Here is an 18051-nt window from a genome sequence, read left to right as displayed (position 1 = left end):
TCCGCAGGTGGAGAGCATGGAAGGTAAGCCGCGCATACGCACTTCTTATGTGTGCTACAGCTCACGGAAAACGGACGCACGCATAGGAAGTGCGCATGCGCGGCTTACCGTTTTATTATATTAGATTTTTTTAAATTATTGTTAACCGAGTCGAGCTTCCTTTGGTTGATGACCCGGTTATTTAAAACTAAGTTTTAGTTTAATTTGATTATGTATGTTTTCTTTGTAACCCGCTTAGGTCTTAGGCGGTGTAGAATTTTTTTAAAATAAAGTACTAATCTACATCCATGTAGTCTCCAGATCTTGCCTTGGAGAGATGCACTTTTCAAAATTTTTTTATTGAGAGTTTGACAACAACAAAAATTTTTCTCCCAACTTAACGAGATTTAAGAGACATTAACAGTTTTTTTGCTTTGTGCTAGCCCAGTGGTCTCAAACTCAAACCCTTTGCAGGGCCACCTTTAGGATTTGGAGGGCCTCGGAAAAAATAGTTAATATCTTATTAAAGAAATGACAATTTTGCATGAGGTAAAACTCTTTATAGATTATAAATCTTTCCTTTTGGATAAGTCTTAATAATAATATTGTCATTTATAGCTAAAGAGACATATAATCAAGAAACTGTTTTATTTTACTTTTGTGATTATGATAAACATATACTGAGGGCCTCAAAATAGTACCTGGCGGGACGCATGTGGCCCCCGGGCCACGAGTTTGAGACCACTGTGCTAGACTGAAGAGATTGCCCATTTGCAGAGAACCTTAAACACTGACCTCCCATCCCATGAAAGCTTCTTCCACATACCTGTATAAGGAAGAAGCCTCATGAGCCGACATTGGCACCAGCTTGGAAAAGATATCAGGACCAGTCACAGCAGGATCGGTGGGGTTCACAGGAAGTGCCTTTACCAAGGGAGCTCCTAGGTGAAGAAAATGCACCAGAGTACGTGCACATTCTATACAATGATGCCGACTACCTAGCTGTTGAAATAGGGTTAACAGATGTCTGGATTCCCTGGACATGTCCTCCTTTACGACGACATATCCAGGGGTCTGGATATCTTTTCTTGAAAAGCTTCCAACTAGCAGCGATGTCGGGACAGCGTCTGCGCATGTCATCGCATCACACCAGCACATGCGCAGATGCCCTCCCGACAAACGAACACGTTGAGGAGGCGGGGCTAGGGGCGGAACAGGTGCAACTTGGGTGGAAGGGGTGGGGTCAGCCAGAACTGGGTTGGCCTGGGGGCGGGGCCACTGGTCCAGATTTTCATTACAGAAAAATCAGGTAACCCTATGTGGAAACAAACTAATGGTGGGCAGGGCAGGTTAAAAAAACACACAGTTATATGCCATTAAAGCCTAATTCCTACAATGTTTGGTGCTGTGTCTTTGCAAAGTTGGTCATAAGGGGAGCAAGAGTGAAGTTATGAAAGACGCCAGATCAAAGAGATCAGAGGCTACTTCCATTGATACTACTGGAAATATTCCGTCTGTATTCTCCCATGTGTTTCTGTTATGCCTTGTCTTGGTTCTTACGCTCGTAAATTTTTATTGGTTTGTTTCCCTCATTCTTTTTTATTTTTTTTCTAAATCTTTATTCATTTTTTAAAACTTACATCAAGTGTACAATTAATAAAACATTTAAGATTAAATACATCACATTACGAGCATAATCCGTTCCAGGAGCATGCTCGTAATCCAAAATGCTCGTTTATCAAAGCGAGTTTCCCCATAGGAAATAATGGAAACTCGCTTTGATACGTTCCCACCCACCCCCCCACCGAGGCCAGCAGCGCTGCTCCCCCCCCCCACGAGAACCAGCATTGCTCCCCCCGAAGGCCCCTCGGAGAGAACGTGAACTCGCAGGCCTTGAGCATGCCCACATGCTCAAGGCCAGCACAGAAAAGGAGGCCGACATGCCGGTGCTACATTAAAGTAAGAAGAGTGCTCTGGGGGACTTCAGGTTGCGGCGGGGGGGGGGGGGATGCCCGATGGCGGCGGGGGATGCCGGATCGCGGGTGCTCGCAAATCGAGGCGCACTCGGTTTCCCAGGCAAATGTTTTGCTCGTCTTGCAAAACACTCGCAAACCGGTGCACTCGTAAACCGAGGTACCACGGTATATTCAGATACATAAGTTTATTCCTTTCCCACCCACCCATTCCATTCACATTTAAACAAAAATATATAACTATAAATACTCTTATTCTTTTTTAGATTTTAAGTTTGTTTTAGATTAGCAGTTTACCACAAACTGAACTGTTGTAGTAGGAGGGGTTGAACCTCTGAGGGCTTCTCACCTTTCACAGGCTGCAGTGTCTCTAAAGCAGGCACTGCTTTATGGTAGATAAAATCATTGTCCTTCTTAGCAGAATTATATCTAGAAGCAAGAAAAAAAAATTGTGAGGAAAGGCACCTACACACAGATGATATACTTCTAGTGCTTCATGACATGGGCTGTCAACATCTGATCTCCTTCCTGCCTGCATCTCAAGAACCAGATCTGTCCTTTGTCCATCCTTTGTTAGTCTCAGTCTGATCCACTAATACAGCAAAGGGAACCTTTGAACTAACTAGTTCCCAACTACATGAGAACACAAGAACTGCCATTCTGGGTCAGAACAAAGGTCCATCAAGCTCAGTACAGTAGAATCTCAGTTAACTGGAATTCAATTAACTGGCACTCTCAACCAATTGGCAAAAATAAAAAAGAAAAAAGGTGTCTCCTATGCTCCTCATTCAACCGCCAAACAACCCCCCTCCCTCCCTCAAAGCAGCAGACCAGCTACAAATCTCACTCCCTCCTTCCAGTCCCCAAAGCAGCAATGGCAGCCATCCTGACAGCACCCCCTCCCTCCCTCAGACATGCTATCCAGCTAGCACGTTCTGATAACTGTGTGCTAACTACTGTATTTCTCCGTAAATAAGCCCTATCCCCAAAATAAGCCCTAGTTAGATCAACCCCTGAAGTCCCTCCTGAATGTCCCCAACACTCCCCGATTCCATCCCTGGATTCGCCGGCAGCAGCACTTCCCCACCCCCCATGCAGACGAACCCCACCGACCCTCCCACCACGAGACCAACATATCTCCCTCCAAATAGCAGCGTTGGCAGCACTCTAAACAGGCTGCTTTGCAATTCTCTCCCACTGGGTCCTTCCCTCTGACGCATCACTGATGATGTCATCAGCGATGTGGCACAGGGAAGGCCCCAGTGGGAGAAGGCCGCTGCTGATGCTGCTGTTTGGAGGGAGATATGCCTGTCTCACGGTGGGAGGGTCAGCGGGGTTCTGCTGCGCTGCAGGGATGGGAGGGAGGGATAGAAAGATGCTGCAGAGGGAAGGCACAAGGGAATGGGTGAGAGGGGAGGAAAGATGCTTCACATGTAGGGGAGAGAAAGGAAAGAGGAAGAATTGGGGTGGAGGAGAGGAAGGTAGAGATGATCACTGTAGATAAAATATGGGCACTCTTAGTGCCTCCATTCCATGCAAATCTGTCTTGGGTGTATTCATGGTGGGTATCCCGAAAACCCAACTGGCTAGGTGGGTTCATAGACAACGGCGTGAAAGACAAAAGCGCGCGCTGACAATTGAGTGCAGCGTGGAGGCGCGCGCCGCACAAAATTACAGTTTTTAGGGGCTCCGACGGGGGGGTTTGTTGGGGAACCCCCCAATTTACTTAATAGACATCGCGCCGGCGTTATGGGGGGTTGTAACCCTCCACATTTTACTGTAAACTGAACTTTTTCCCTAAAAACATGGAAAAAGTTAAGTTTTCAGTAAAATGTGAGGGGTTACAACCCCCTGCACCCCCCACAACGCGGCGCGATGTCTATTAAGTAAAGTGGGGGGTTCCCCCACACACACCCCTGTCGGAACCCTAAAAACAGTAATTTAGAGCGGGGCGCGCCTTTGTCCCACCGCGCTTTTGACCTGACACCGGCTAGGTGTGTCCTAAGAGCTGGATTAAGAACATCTGCCCTAGAGTGACCCCAGCTAGGTGTTAATACACCATGGCTGCTTTCAGAATGCTGCAAACCCAAGCCTTAACTAGGTGCAATGGCTATGGCTCCCTCCAGAGGCTGTGAACCCTGGCTCTGCAGCTTCCTCATCTCTCTGACTGGACAAGTGAGCAGAAGATCTGAGTTGGGAATTCCATATAGCAAGGTGCAAAACTAAGTCAATGAGCAGGTAACCCTCAAAACCCCCGTGGCTAACTTATTAAACATAGACTCTTTTTGTTATTTCCTCACTCACTTTCCTCCAATCACGTCCATTGTGAATCGCAGAGCATCTTGCACAGTTGTCGGCTGACCCTTTAAAAAAAAAAAAAAAAGAAATATTGCCTTATTACACCATAATGCGGATCCACCCTCCACCTTAGCATTCAGTAACCTAAAAAGGCACATTGCACTCATGGCAACAAGACAAAAACAGTTATCGCAAGTAAGGGGGTGCTACCGGCTGTAAGGGTCCCCCTACTACTATTAATTATTTATATAGTGCTACCAGATGCACACAGCGCTGCACAGAGTCACAAAGAATAAGAAAGCAGTCCCTGCTCGAAAGAGCTTACAATCTAAACAGCCAAGACAGACAAACAGGATGCCATGGATACAGTTAAGGGGAACGGTTAATCAGCTGGCTGGGTTGGAGGACAGAGGAGTAGGATTAAGGATTGAAGGCTAGATCAAAAAGGTAGGTTTTCAGTCTGCTTTTAAACACGGGAAGGGAAGGGGCCTGACGGACAAACTCAGGTAATTTATTTCAGGCATAGGGGGCAGCTAGATGAAAGGAACGAAGTCTGGAACTGGCAGTGGAGGAGAAGGGTAAAGCTAAGAGCAGCTTATCTAAGGAACGGAGTTCTCTGGGAGGTGTATAAGGAGAGAGAAGTGAGGAGAGATATTGAGGGGCAGCAGAATGAATGCACACACCAGGGATAATGAATAAAAGGGTCTATCTTAGGGCTTTCCAAACTGTTGGCGCGACCCCAAACGGTATTGTGAAACCCATGTTTGGGGTAAAAAGACCTGAGGGGTCCATCCTTGTCGATTTTAAGCTAAATCGAGGGGTTTTCAGGCAGATAGAGGCTTTAGAAAAAAAAAAAAAAAAATTGGGAAATCCAAGATAGCCACAGTGGCAGTGAAATTGTCACCAAAAACAACCTGGGGGAGAAAATTTAAAAGACAATAAACCCCCTCAAAAAGGAGGCTGCAAAAACCTCTGAATCCAGATACCCCCTTCCCCGATTTTCCCCTTAGGCTGTAATAGCCTTACTCACTGTGCCATGTGGTGCCTGCCTGCTTTAGCTCAGGAATGCAGCTGAACAACGGAAGACCAACTTTACCTCACATTTTTCCCCACAAACTGTGGTCTTTGAGCTGCCAATCGAACCGATATTGGACTGAGCCTCAACCCCCTCAACTCTTTGTGACGCAACGAGGCGAGGAATCAAACAGAATGCGCTCAAGCCCCTGATGAATCAGGGATAAGAGCTAGCTACACAAGTAACAGACCCCACGTTCCAAAAATATCAGAGCAGGCAGGCTAGGCAGGTATCCACAAGGGTTGATCCTGCTAGCAGCAGACTTCCACCTTGCGAGTCTGTGTCCTTTCCCAGGTGGAGTTTCCAAACTAGAGGAAACTCCAGGCACCAAACCTCAAACTTTGGATACAAAGATCCCCCCCTTGAAAATAATAAGAACCGCAGAGCAGAACAGATTTCCTCAACTTGCTTGCAAAAGATAAAACTGAGGGGGCAGGAGCTAGCCCTCTGGGAAGGAGGCGGAGTTGAAGGATGCGTGACATTCTTTTGAAACCAGCTTGTTGGTTCAGATAGATAACCCTAGCGTTCAGGACTTCTAGACATATTGTACTAGAAAAAGCATTTAGTGATCAAATATGTCATGCGGGGTTCTTGCTTTATGAAATCTGGGAGTTAGCATTGTTAGGGTATGGTTACTTTACAAGTACTGAGTGACTTTTTTTGGCAGGGTTTTATGTTACCGGTAGGTGGAGGTCTTTTTCTTTCTTTCTTTCTTTTGTGGCTACTGAAGAGACACTAATGTGGCTGGTTCTGATTTTTTTAAGTCCTCAGGTCCACTAGTAACACTAGTGTCCTGTATTTGTGTTACTTCTTTCCTGTGTGAAGAAATACTCTTGTTTCTAGATTTATAGCCTGACCACACTGAAAAATCTCACTTTTTCACTCTCAGTCTCGTATTTTGGGATGGGCCACCCTTGGAGTCTGGGATTTTATTTTTAGAGTGTTTACAAAATCGCGAGCAGTGAGAGGAAAAACATGTTAAAAAGGGATGAGTAGGACAAAAGTTGGGTCATATACCCATCAAGCAAACTCTGTGTCAGCAGCCCTGAAGAAAAAGAACTGGTTAGGACTCTACAGCAGATTCTTACTTCAGCCTGCATATGGTGTCAAGTATAATAAGTAAAACCAGTGTATGATCAGCATAAGCAGTCACTCAGAAGCAAAGACTGGACATGCATGTAACCAATCCAAACAGATAAATGGAATAATAAAGTGGTCAAGCTCAGTTGGGCTCTTCAAGAGCAGGTGGCACCAGGTGTGAACAGAAAGAGTGGAACAATAGTCCCTGGATGTAGCAAGAGGGATCAAATTAAGAAGTATACACACATCCAAGGGAGGGAGGGTGGGGGAGGGGGTATTTTTTTTTCTGGTTTTATTTCTTGATGAATGTGTTGGATGGGAGAGGGGTTTTATTTTTTCTGTATTACTATTGATTGTTTATAAGGGTGACGAGACTAAATCGCGCCAGATAACGGCGCACAGACAACTGAGCGCAAGGTTGACGGCGCGCCGAAGAAAAGCACTATTTTAAAGGGCTCCGATGGGGAATGTGGGGGGGAACCCCCCCCCCCACTTTACTTAACAGACATTGTGCTGGCGTTGTGGGGGGTTTGTAACCCCCACATTATACTTAAAACTGAACTTTTTCCCTAAAAAACAGGCAAAAAGATTGGTTTCAAGTGTAATGAGGGGGGGTTACAACCCCCAAACCCCCCACAACGCCAGCGCGATGTCTGTTAAGTAAAATAGGGGGGGGGTTCCCCACCAACACCCCCCGTCGGAACCCTTTCAAATAGTGCTTTTCTTTGGCGCGCCGTCAACCTTGCGCTCAGTTGTCGGCGCGATTTTGTCTATGAACCGTTTATAAGTGCTTATGATTATTAATATATGTATGTATACTGTTGTGCACTTTTGTTAGCTTTGAAAACTTAATAAAGATTTATTATTAAAAAAAAAAGTATATTGAAATAACCAAAAACAACTGAAAACATATGCCAAAGATTGTCACGTTACTCTAATTGCTCCCTAAAATAATGGTTGAGAGTCACAGCTCTAATACTAAGACAAGCTTTTCTATGAACAAAATGCAACAAATCTTACCTTTGCATGTTTGATGGCTTCACCGAGTTTATCCAGAGCACTCTGAAAGTAGGCAACCTGCAAAAAAACAGGTTCATGAACTTAACTATAATAGGAGCCCTTGCCCCGATCCAACCAGGCATGTGAGCTCCTCCCCCTATATCCCGTTTAAGAGATCAATCTACCTGCTTTAAATATCAGCAGCAGTAGAAAAGCAACTGCTTTTACATACAAGCAGCAGCGAGACCTACCGCAAACACCAAGCGCCCACAGACCCGATCCTGCCAGGAGTGTGAACTCCTCCCCCTGCAGTCCATTGGAGAGATCAATCTGCCTGCTTTTAAATATCAGCAGCAGTGGAGATCAACTGCTTTTACACCTAAGCAGCAACGAGACCAGCCACAACCACCGAGAGCACACAGACCCGATCCTACCAAGAGTGTGAACTCTTCCCCCCATGCAATCCGCTAAGAAGATCGACTGTCGGCTCCGGGCGGCTTTCCCGCAGAGGAGAGAATCCTGCATTCACCGTGGGCCTCATCTGGGGCAGCCTCCTTGGAGCGGCTGGGGCACGGGCAGTGTGTCTGGGAGGGAATGCATGGATGGGAGAACATCGCAGGGGAGGAGACATAGGCATCCTGGGACTGTCTGCCAAGTCTCTTCCCTGAAGAAGCCCTTTCTGGAAACGTCAATCGCTCCTCCTAAACTTACTTGCTCCACTTCATCACTGACGCTGAAACCGTGGATTGAAGACAAAGTTTTATTTTATTTTTCTTTCCAGCTTATGATTTATCTTTAATCTTATCTATTGTTTTGCCTTTTGTCTTTGTTTTGTTCTATTTCTATCATTTAAATTTCTCCAGAATTCTACTGTTCAACGGCTCCCCCTTCTGCTTCTATTCCTTTCTCTCCTCTCTTCTACCTTCCAAAGTATTTAGATCAATGCTGTCTTGTTAAAATGTTTATTTTATTTTTATTTTTCCTCTAACTCTACTTTTCACTTCTCTATTACCCTCCAGGTACTTTAGTTAGATTGTGAGCCTTCGGGACAGTAAGGGAATTTTTCAAGTACCTTTCTTATTTCTAATCTTAATGTATATTTTCTGTAAACCGCTTAGAACCTAACGGATGTAGCGGTATATAAGAAATAAATTACATTACATTACATTAACTCAGGAGTCAAGGTGCACTTATCCTGGTAGAACCCATTCCCTCTACTCTTGAGCCCTCAGACATAGTACATTAGTAACCAAGACTGGGTCTGGGGAAGTAGAACTGATGTTTCAGCCACCCTGAAGAAAGCCACAGCACGATGACTTGAAACGTCGGTTCTACCTACCCAGACTAGAGAATGACACAGGGACAAAATTTTCCCCATCCGCGCAGGAACTCATATTTCCCCGTTCCGTCCTCACAAGCCTTGTCACTGTCCCAGTCCCCTTCCTGTAAGCTCTGCCATAATCACATAGGCTTTGGACACTTAGGATTTTAAAATGTTTGAGGCTTGTGCAGATGAGGACGGAGCGTGATGGAATAGGGCAGGGACAGGAAAAGAACTTGCAGGGATGAGACAGGAAAATTTATTCCCATGGGGGACGGAGAAAAATTTATTCCCATGTCATTCTCTAACCTGGTGAGAACTGGCCAACCGCAACAACCTATTTTACCGTTCCTCTTATAAGTGTTTCACTAATGTTACTCACCCAACAGGACAATTAACTAACTCCAGGCTAAAGAAACTATGTTTTCTTCTCATCTTTCCAAGGTCTACAAGGACTTTAAGTTACTACACTCAATTAATTTAGTTTCTCTAGCTGATAGAACATGGGGTATTCAAAGGGCCACTGAAAACTTACATTACATTAGCGATTTCTATTCCGCCAATGCCTTGCGGTTCAAGGCGGATTACAAAAGAAATACAAAAAAGGTATTACATGAAGAAGATATCTGGTAATTTCTAGAGGAGATAAGGAGTAGATGAGGTTGCTTTGGGGAATTGGGAAGGTATTGGGAAGTGGTATTGGGAAGGAGCTAGCGCAGTTGTCTCAAACTCGCGGCCCGGGGGCCACAAGTGGCCCGCCAGGTACTATTTTGAGGCCCTCAGTATGTTTATCAAAATCACAAAAGTAAAATAAAACAGTTTCTTGATCATATTTCTCTTTAGCTATAAATGACAATATTATTAAGACTTAGCCATAAGGAAAGATTTAGAAACTACAAAGAGTTTTACCTCATGCAAAACTCTTCATTTCTTTAATAAGACATTAACTATTTTTTCTGAGGCCCTCCAAGTACCTACAAATCTAAAATGTGGCCCTGCAAAGGGTTTGAGTTTGAGACCACTGAACTAGCGGTATTAAGTCATTTACAGGAATTTCATGAAGAGTAGAGTCTTTATTTCTTTTCTGAATCTTTTGTAGTCTGGGGTCATAATTAGTAGATTTGGTTGTCGAGTTTTGCTGCTTGTGTGACTAGGAGGCCATCATATGGTTTTTTTCCATTTGACTTCTTTGATTCTCATCCCAACCAACAAACTTGGGGCAGTCTCCTTCGAGGGCAATACATTTAGTCCAGCGATTTTCCACTTTTTTCGTTCCGTATTTTTCCGACGGAACCTAAAAAGTGGAAAATCACTGGACTAAGTGCTTAGCCCTCGGTGGAGACTGACCCAACTTTGTTGATTGGGCTGAGACCTTTTCAGCGGCCCCTTGTAAGCTCCATTATAGCATTTTAATGAGCTTGGAAGTCACCCTACCCCAATCACATTCCCAGTCCCAACAAACACATGGAAAAGAATGGGTTACTCACACTCTCTCCATATTTTTCTTGCTCCTCAGCCTGCTTCCCCATGTGCAGCTGGAAAGAAAATGATACAAAGCAAATGTCAGCAAAGGTTAACCTCTCATCCCCTCAAACCTTAAGACATAAGTGACACATAGATGATAATTATATACAGGGACCCTATATTTAGATCAGGAACTATTCTATTCTAACTATTCTATTCTATAAAAGGTAATATGTAGAAATAAAACAGAAACATAAAGGAAAAAAAACAAATCACCTTTTTTATTGGACAAACTTATCCTCCCCTTTTACAAAACTGCGCAAGAGATTTTAGCGCAAGCCAGCGTGTTGAATACTCTGCGCTGCTCTGACGATCATAGAGGTCCAATGAGCGTTGGAGCAGCGCAGAACTTTCAGTGTGCCTGCGCTAAAAACATCTTGCACGGTTTTGTAAAATGGGGGATGGGGGTAATGTAGTTTATGATTAGCTTTTGAAAACTAATCATAAACTACATTAAGTTAGTCCAATAAAAAAAGGTATTATTTTTTTCCCCTTTATGTTTTATTTTATTTCTACATATTACCTTGAAGAGTGGACTAACAGCCACCACACCACTATTCTATAAAAGAAAGCAGACACATGTGTTTTGGCATGGGCAGAGTCGCGCACAATTCAACCAGATGAAATTTGAAGGGCGCTTAGAGAATGACACAGTGACTGTTACCCATGGCTAACCTGCCGTAACGGTGGGGGGGAGGGGGGAAGTGCTCACTGCGGGCACGGGTGACAAGGCCATCCACCGCCCCGTGGAGCAGTGAATGGCCTTATCTCCGCAGTTAAGGGAGGGAACGCGCGCGGAAGGTGGGTCTGCAACTAAAGCTTGTAGCTCGCTGACCCTGCAAGCAGACATGAGAGCAATGAGAAAAATCACTTTCCAAGTGAGATATTTAAGATGAGCCGAATCCATTAGTTTGAAAAGCGGCTTCATCAATTGAGCAAGAATAACATTCCAAACCACTGGAGGTGGTTTGACATTGAAAAGTCCTTTCATAAATCTGGAAACCACAAGATGAGCCGAAAGGAGTTTCCCTTCGATAGGCTGATGAAAAGCAGCAATTGCACTGAGATGGACTCGAATTATATGGATTTGAGGCCTGATTGAGACAAATGGAACAGGTAATCCAAAACTGAAGACAAGGAGGTAGATTGTGGCACCTTGTGATGAATGGTGCACCAAGCAGAAAATCTAGTCCATTTCTGATTGTAGCATTGCCTAGTGATAGGCTTTCTGGAAGCCTCTAAAATGTCCTTAACATATTGAGAAAACTGTAGAGTGGCAGTTAAGTTAAGAGGTACCAAGCTGTCAGGTGTAGAGACTGCAGGTTAGGATAAAGTAGAGACCCTTGACTCTGTGTAAGCAGAGAGGGAAATACTGGTAGAAGTAGAGGCTCCCTGCTGCTGAGTTGAAGTAGAAGAGAGTACCAGGGTTGTCTGGGCCACCGAGGAGCTATCAGAATCATGGTGGCATGTTCCTGTTTGAGTTTGACAAGAGTCCTGAGAATCAGAGGGAATACATAGAGAAACTGATTGGTCCATTACAGAAGGAAAGCATCTGCCTCGAGGTGATGAGGGGAGTATATCCTGGAGCAGAACTGAGGCAGTTTGTTGTTGTGGGGAGACACAAAGAGATCTATCTAAGGAGTTCCCCACTGAGAAAAAATGTGATGAAGAAGTGAGGAATTGAGTGTCCATTCGTGAGGTTGCAGAAGATGACTCAATTTGTCTGCCAGACAGTTTTTTCTCCTTGAATGTAGACTGCCTTCAGGAAGGTGTTATGATGGATTGCCCAGTCCCACACCTTTTGAGTTTCCTGACAACGAGGGAGAGATTCCATTCCTCCCTGCTTGTTGAGAGAGTGGGTCGCAAGCCTGCGCCCACTGAGATGCCAGGGTCCACTGAGGAATTCTAAGGTGATGTCTGATAAAAGGTGTCATGTGAACTGTCGAGGACATAGAGAAAGTGGAGAGGGACAGATTCTTCAAACTTTCGATAACTACAAGAACGAGAGGGCATTCGGAAAAATTAAGAGGGGACAGATTCAGAACCAATGCTAGGAAATTCTTCTTCACCCAAAGGATGGTGGACACCTGGAATGCGCTTCCAGAGGGTGTAATAGGATAGTGTACGGTATTGGGGTTCAAGAAGGGATTAGATAACTTCCTGAAGGAAAAGGGGATAGAAGGATATAGATAGAGGATTACTATACAGGTCCTAGACCTGATGGGCCGCCGCGTGAGCAGACTGCTGGGCATGATGGACCTCTGGTCTGACCCAGCAGAGGCACTGCTTATGTGCTTATTTTAACCATCATTTGTCTTGCTAAATTTGTAGCCAAGGAAGATACTTTGTGGCAGAGATGAATGAGAGCATCCTGACGTTGTTGAGGAAGGAATGCTCTGAGTCTGACAGGGTCCAGGACAGCTCCGATGAACTGTAAAGTCTGAGAGGGCTGTAGCTGGGATTTGGGAAAGTTGATTTCAAACCCCAAATTTTGTAGGAACCATGTAGTCCATTGGGTCGCTACAATAACCCCTTGAGATGTGGAATCCTTGATGAGCCAGTCATCCGGGTATGGGAACACCTGGAGGCCATGGTTTTGCAGAGCTGCTGCTGCTACTACCACGAGGCACTTGGTGAACACTCTTGGAGATGAAACCAGGCCGAAAGGTAGCATTCTGTACTGAAAATGCAGATTTCCCACCCAAAATCTGAGGAATTGTCGAGAGGCTGGATGAATGGGAATGTGAATGTAAGCCTCTTTGAGATCTAGAGAACCTAACCAATCGTTCTGATCTAGAAGGGGGTATAGAGATGCCAGAGACAGCATTCAAAATTTCTCTCCGACAATAAATTTGTTGAGGGCTCTGAGGTCCAAAATAAGGCTCAGATCACCCGTCTTCTTCTTACTCATCTGACGTAGAAAAGAAGAGAAAGATATCTGTTCCAAAGTAGGCTGTTCTGGAGGGGAAGGTGACCTCGAAGTGCCTCGAGGAGCAGAAAACGAGGGCTAAGCTTCCCTGGAGTACTCACACCTGAGTCCAGAATGTGCAGGTGTAGACGACTCACTGGGAGATGAATGCCTTCCACTTAATATAAGAGAAGAAAAATCTCTTAGTAAGTTTAAGTCTTCTAAAGAGCTGGTTATTCAAAGACGCTTTCCAATAGATTGGTCATATTCTACAATTGATTCAGGTAGACGATTTAATAGAATAAAGCGGGTATTTGTTCCCTTACCTTTTGTGTCTTAACCCTTCCCTGGTTTTATCTTTACTCTTAATTTTTTTTTAAATTGTATTTACGTTTATTGTTTTTACCCCTTCCCCCCCTTACATATAATATTGTATTGGTAATGAATATTATGTCTGTTAGTTTTATAATGTTTTGGGGTTTTTTTTAAATAATTTTGAAACTTGTGTAATTAGCATTGGATTTGGACTATGAGAGGTAATCAAAATACTAAATAAACTTGAGAAGCAGTTGGAGGAGGCGTCCTCGACTTTGAAGTAGAAAGCCTCGAACGACCTCGAGGTGTAGAGAGACGAGGCATGTCTCAAGAAGAGGATCTGTGTCTCGATGAATGCCTCGATGAATGCTTCGATGGATGCCTCGACTGAAGTGGAGAACTGTGCCTCGAACCAGGCAGGTCTCGTTGAGAAGAAAGTCGAGGAGTCTTTGCCCTATGCCTTGGGAAGAGCGATGCCTTATGCGAGGAATGATGGCTGGAGGCTGGAGATCGAGACACCACAAGAGATTGAACTCTTGGTGTTGAGGCATCTTGAGACACTGACAAGGACTCGGCTCCTTGGATAGCATGCTTATGCTCCAGACGAGACACTCAAAAAGAATCGACTCCTTGCATACATAGTGTGGAATCCTCTCGAGGCACTCCCAAGGACTCGACTCCTTGTATAGAGTGAGAAGATTGAGCTCGAGGTGCAGCCAAGGACTCGACTCCTTGTGATACTGCTGAGTGCTCAGGCTGGACTGCAGGAAGCAGAGTCGAGACAGGAACATGATTGGCAAGAATATTGCCCAGCTGCCGATCCAAAATGGTCTGGATCAGAGCCTCTAAGCGGGACTCCAAGATTGGAGGATCCGGTACTGTCGGTGTAGGAATAGTCTCCGGAGAAAATGAGGAAGAATAACCCTTAGACTTGCGCTCTCCTCTGTTAGCTCCGCCCTCCTTCCAGCCAGCTTGGATTGTCCATCCGTATGGTTCTTCATTATTATATCTCTCCAATTCTGATGGGTTCCTGATGAAGGGACATCTTGTTACCGAAACCGGGCTTGGTTGAACCCCGCCTGAAGGGAATTTTAAATCAGCTATTCCCTGGACTGCTTTGTTATCGGAGGAAACTGGTCACTTTCAGTCCAAGCTAAGTCTGAGTTGATTTTCTTCTGGAGTTGGCTGGGGGGTTCTTAGAGTGGGATTTTTTGTCTTTAATTTATACTTTTGTGTGATTTTTGCAGTTTACTCACTTCACTATTTTTTCACGAGTTTTCGTTGAGGCACACGTGAGATATCCAATGATGGTGTGCAGGTAGGGGCTTGCTGCCTTTGCCTTGTGTTAAGCGCTGGAGGTGTTCCTCCCTTCGCTGATTCTTCACACAGAGGATATCCTGTTTATACACAAAAAATTTTATTACATTTATAATTGAGGGCTTGTTATCTTGCAGTCACACATTTTATTGCCTTAATACCACTCTTAGAACTTTTTGACTTTTTACTGCCCTCTAGTTGAATCTATGACTTGGAGACATGCTTCTTGGGTAGCTTGATAACTACTGCTGGCACCTGACCTGAAGGAGGCAACAAGGCAAGTGTCTTGTCAGTAGAAGACTTAGCAGATTTACTCGAGGATGAGGATGCTCCAAACGAGGCAGGCTTGATCAACGAGGTCGAGGTCGAGGCAGAAGGCGGAATCACAGTGAGAGACTTGATCGGATAGGAGGTCGAGATTGAGACTGGGGCAAGAGGATCCATACCACTGAAAAGTTTCTCCACCTGAACTTGACAACGCTTGCGGGCTCGAGGTTGAAGGGTAGCACAGCGAGTATACGACTCCAGACGATGGTCGGGTCCCAAACACTGAATACTTATGTGGGTCAGTGCGGGAGATCGCGTGCTGGCGATCGCATGCTGGCAATGACTACACTTTTTGAAGCCTGTGGCCAGTTTGAACAATAGACGGAAAGATGGCCTCAGCAAAATCGAAACCCGCTGGCAGATGCCACAAAGCAGGCCCCGCCGTGACAGAAAAAAGAAAATTAGAGTAGTTTTGTTTTTTAAAAGAAAACGCGCAAAAAAACACAGCAACCCTGAAAAATAACAAAACGTGAGCCGCAGTGAGAAAAGGCACTAAGTTTAGAACCGAGTCTAGCGCAGAGCGTTGAAAACAAAACTTCTCAGCTCCGCGGAAAACTGAGGAGACGCGCGCCCTTGTGTGGGCAGGAAGGCACTCGCGAACTTTCTAAGTTCTGCAAGCAAATCAGCTTGCGAAGCTGTCCGCGTCGGGGCTCAGTTGATGATGTCACCCACATGTTGAGAATAGGCTGCCTGCTTGTCCTGGGATAATGGAAGATTATCGAAGGTGAAAACCTAATCTTCTTTCTGTTAGTCTCTGGAAGATTCAATAAGCCTGTCCTCTCTCTGTAAGTTCCGTTGTTCAAATCGTCTGCTTTCTTTGGCCTCGGTTATTTTCTTTACAGGCTTCAGTATCTTCCAGACAGTAGACAGGTCCAGTGGGGAGTTTGCTCTTCTGTGAGTATGCTGCTTCATGTGAGTGTTTGCTGCACACATCAGGCTGTTATTTCTATGTTGCCTTTTGCCTGTTTACTACTCATTTTCATGTTTTGCAGAGCAGCACAGAACAGAAATTATTTGTATTACTGAGGAGATTCCCCTGTACCCCCTTATTTTGTCACAGATTTGTTCCATTATGTTGCTTGGCTTTGGGACTGAATTGCAGGGGGCTCTAACTCTCTCTCTAAGGTAGGAGAAGCACATGCTCAGAAAAGTATTTGGATTTCTGCAACTCCCAGATTGCGGGAAGGACTTGAACACCTAGCATACTGAATCCTCCAGGGACTAACGGAACAAAGATTATCGAAGATGAAAACCTAATCGTCCAATAGAATAAGCTATATAAATATAACCAAGATTGCTGAATTACTTACAATTTTTTTGATTTATAGACTCATAATATTGCTGAAATAAAATTGTCTTCATTTACAAAAAGCAAGGCAGGACAGGTTTGGGACCACTGCTATAAGTTTCATGTCTATCTTCTGAATCTAGGCTTGAGTATTTATACCAGCTCTGGTGGTGGGCACAAGTGCATATGCCATCTCAAATCGACTCTCAAAATCACTGTTGTGACTTCTTGCAGCAGTCTCATGAGATTGCCACTAGAAGTAATAGCAGCCATAATGAGAATACAGCCAGCATGAGCAGAAGCAACAGGTGATCGCTCCTGCTCTGACTACACCCCTAGACCGCCAGGGATTGTAAGATAGGTTTGAAGTGGACAACTACAGTAAGAATGGGGGGGGGGGGGGAAGCAACTCCTGTTCAGAGGGATGAGGGATGGAGACAGGATAAAGCACACATTTTTTGGCTTTCACTTAACACACATGGTCCATTTCATCTGAAACCAAAACCAGGCAGAAAATGAATTTGGGCTAGTTTCAGCAATGTGGCTGAAACTGAAATTCGGTCAGCCTCTAAATGCTAGTTCCAGTCTCAAAATGGCTGCCAGGGCCTTGTGCAGCAATCTCATGAAACTGATACAGGAAGTCCTGGCAGTCATTTTGACTTAGGAACCAGTGAGAGCAAGAGTAACGGGGAATCACTTGTGCCCAAGAGAGGCTACTAGATCACCAGGGCATATTTTTTTTTTTTTTTAATAAAAATAAATTATAGATGGTTGCAGCTGAATTCGGAGCATTTGGAGTGGGTTCCCTGAAAGCAGAATTTTAAAAGCTATTATAGTTTGCAGGTCCTATGCTTCCAGACAGATTTGTTGGGACATCAGGCCGCCAGGTAGTATAAATTAATTTCTGAATTTTTGAATAAGAAACCAAAAAATAGTTTTAGAGACATTTGGAGCATTGAGATAAAGCAGTACATTTCTGCATCTCAATGGCCACAAATTTTGAATCGGAGGATGAGATGTACAGCGTCAGCATCTATGAGATAAACACGGTTTTTCTTATTGCACAGAACTTTTTGGATCCCTGTTCGTAGATAGTTCTAAGTCTAATAGATGCTGGCATTGTCATCTTAATATAGGGACACTGGATCATCTGTTGTTCTATTGTCCTTTAATACTCAAGTTCTGGAAGTCGATATGGGGACAGATTAATGCTATACTTGAGGCATCGATTCCTTTGACATATGAGGCAGTCATATATGGGACAATATTACATCTGAAGCCCTCATTGGACAGATGTAGAGGGCAGCCTTTCCTTATCATGACCGGGGTAGCCATTCAAATGGTTACACGCAACTGGAAGAACTGGGATCGCCTTAATTTTTGGTAGGCAAATTTATGTCTAATTTATAGATTTGAAAAAATTAACGCAGATATAATGGGTCAGCCCTTTGATATCTTTTACAGATGCGTTGTAATTGTTTTTTTCTTTGATCCTGTTGGTATATTGCACACACACCCAGGGGGAGGGAGGGTGGGAGAGGGATATTTATGTCATATTTATGTTATTCTCTTGCAATGTATTGGTTGGGTGGGGTTTTTTTTTGTTGTGGGGATTTTGATTGATTATAAATGTATATATGATTGATG

At 44.4% G+C, this 18051-nt stretch overlaps 1 protein-coding gene across 1 annotated transcript in view; it reads right to left on the bottom strand.

The window, feature by feature from the left end:
- PTPN23 (protein tyrosine phosphatase non-receptor type 23) overlaps positions 1 to 18051 on the bottom strand; it is a 190485-nt gene that overhangs the window by 95712 nt on the left and 76722 nt on the right. The window contains exons 9-13 of the mRNA XM_033931921.1: positions 10213 to 10260; positions 7426 to 7482; positions 4257 to 4315; positions 2302 to 2381; positions 806 to 920 (exon numbers count right to left, since the gene is read on the bottom strand). Of these exons, the coding sequence (XP_033787812.1) occupies positions 806 to 920; positions 2302 to 2381; positions 4257 to 4315; positions 7426 to 7482; positions 10213 to 10260 (359 nt within the window). The remainder of the gene's footprint in view (positions 1 to 805; positions 921 to 2301; positions 2382 to 4256; positions 4316 to 7425; positions 7483 to 10212; positions 10261 to 18051) is intronic.

The sequence above is a fragment of the Geotrypetes seraphini genome, chromosome 2 (genome assembly GCF_902459505.1).
Source record: "Geotrypetes seraphini chromosome 2, aGeoSer1.1, whole genome shotgun sequence".
Classification (NCBI taxonomy): Eukaryota; Metazoa; Chordata; class Amphibia; order Gymnophiona; family Dermophiidae; genus Geotrypetes; species Geotrypetes seraphini.
This window is presented reverse-complemented; position numbering and strand designations above follow the sequence as displayed.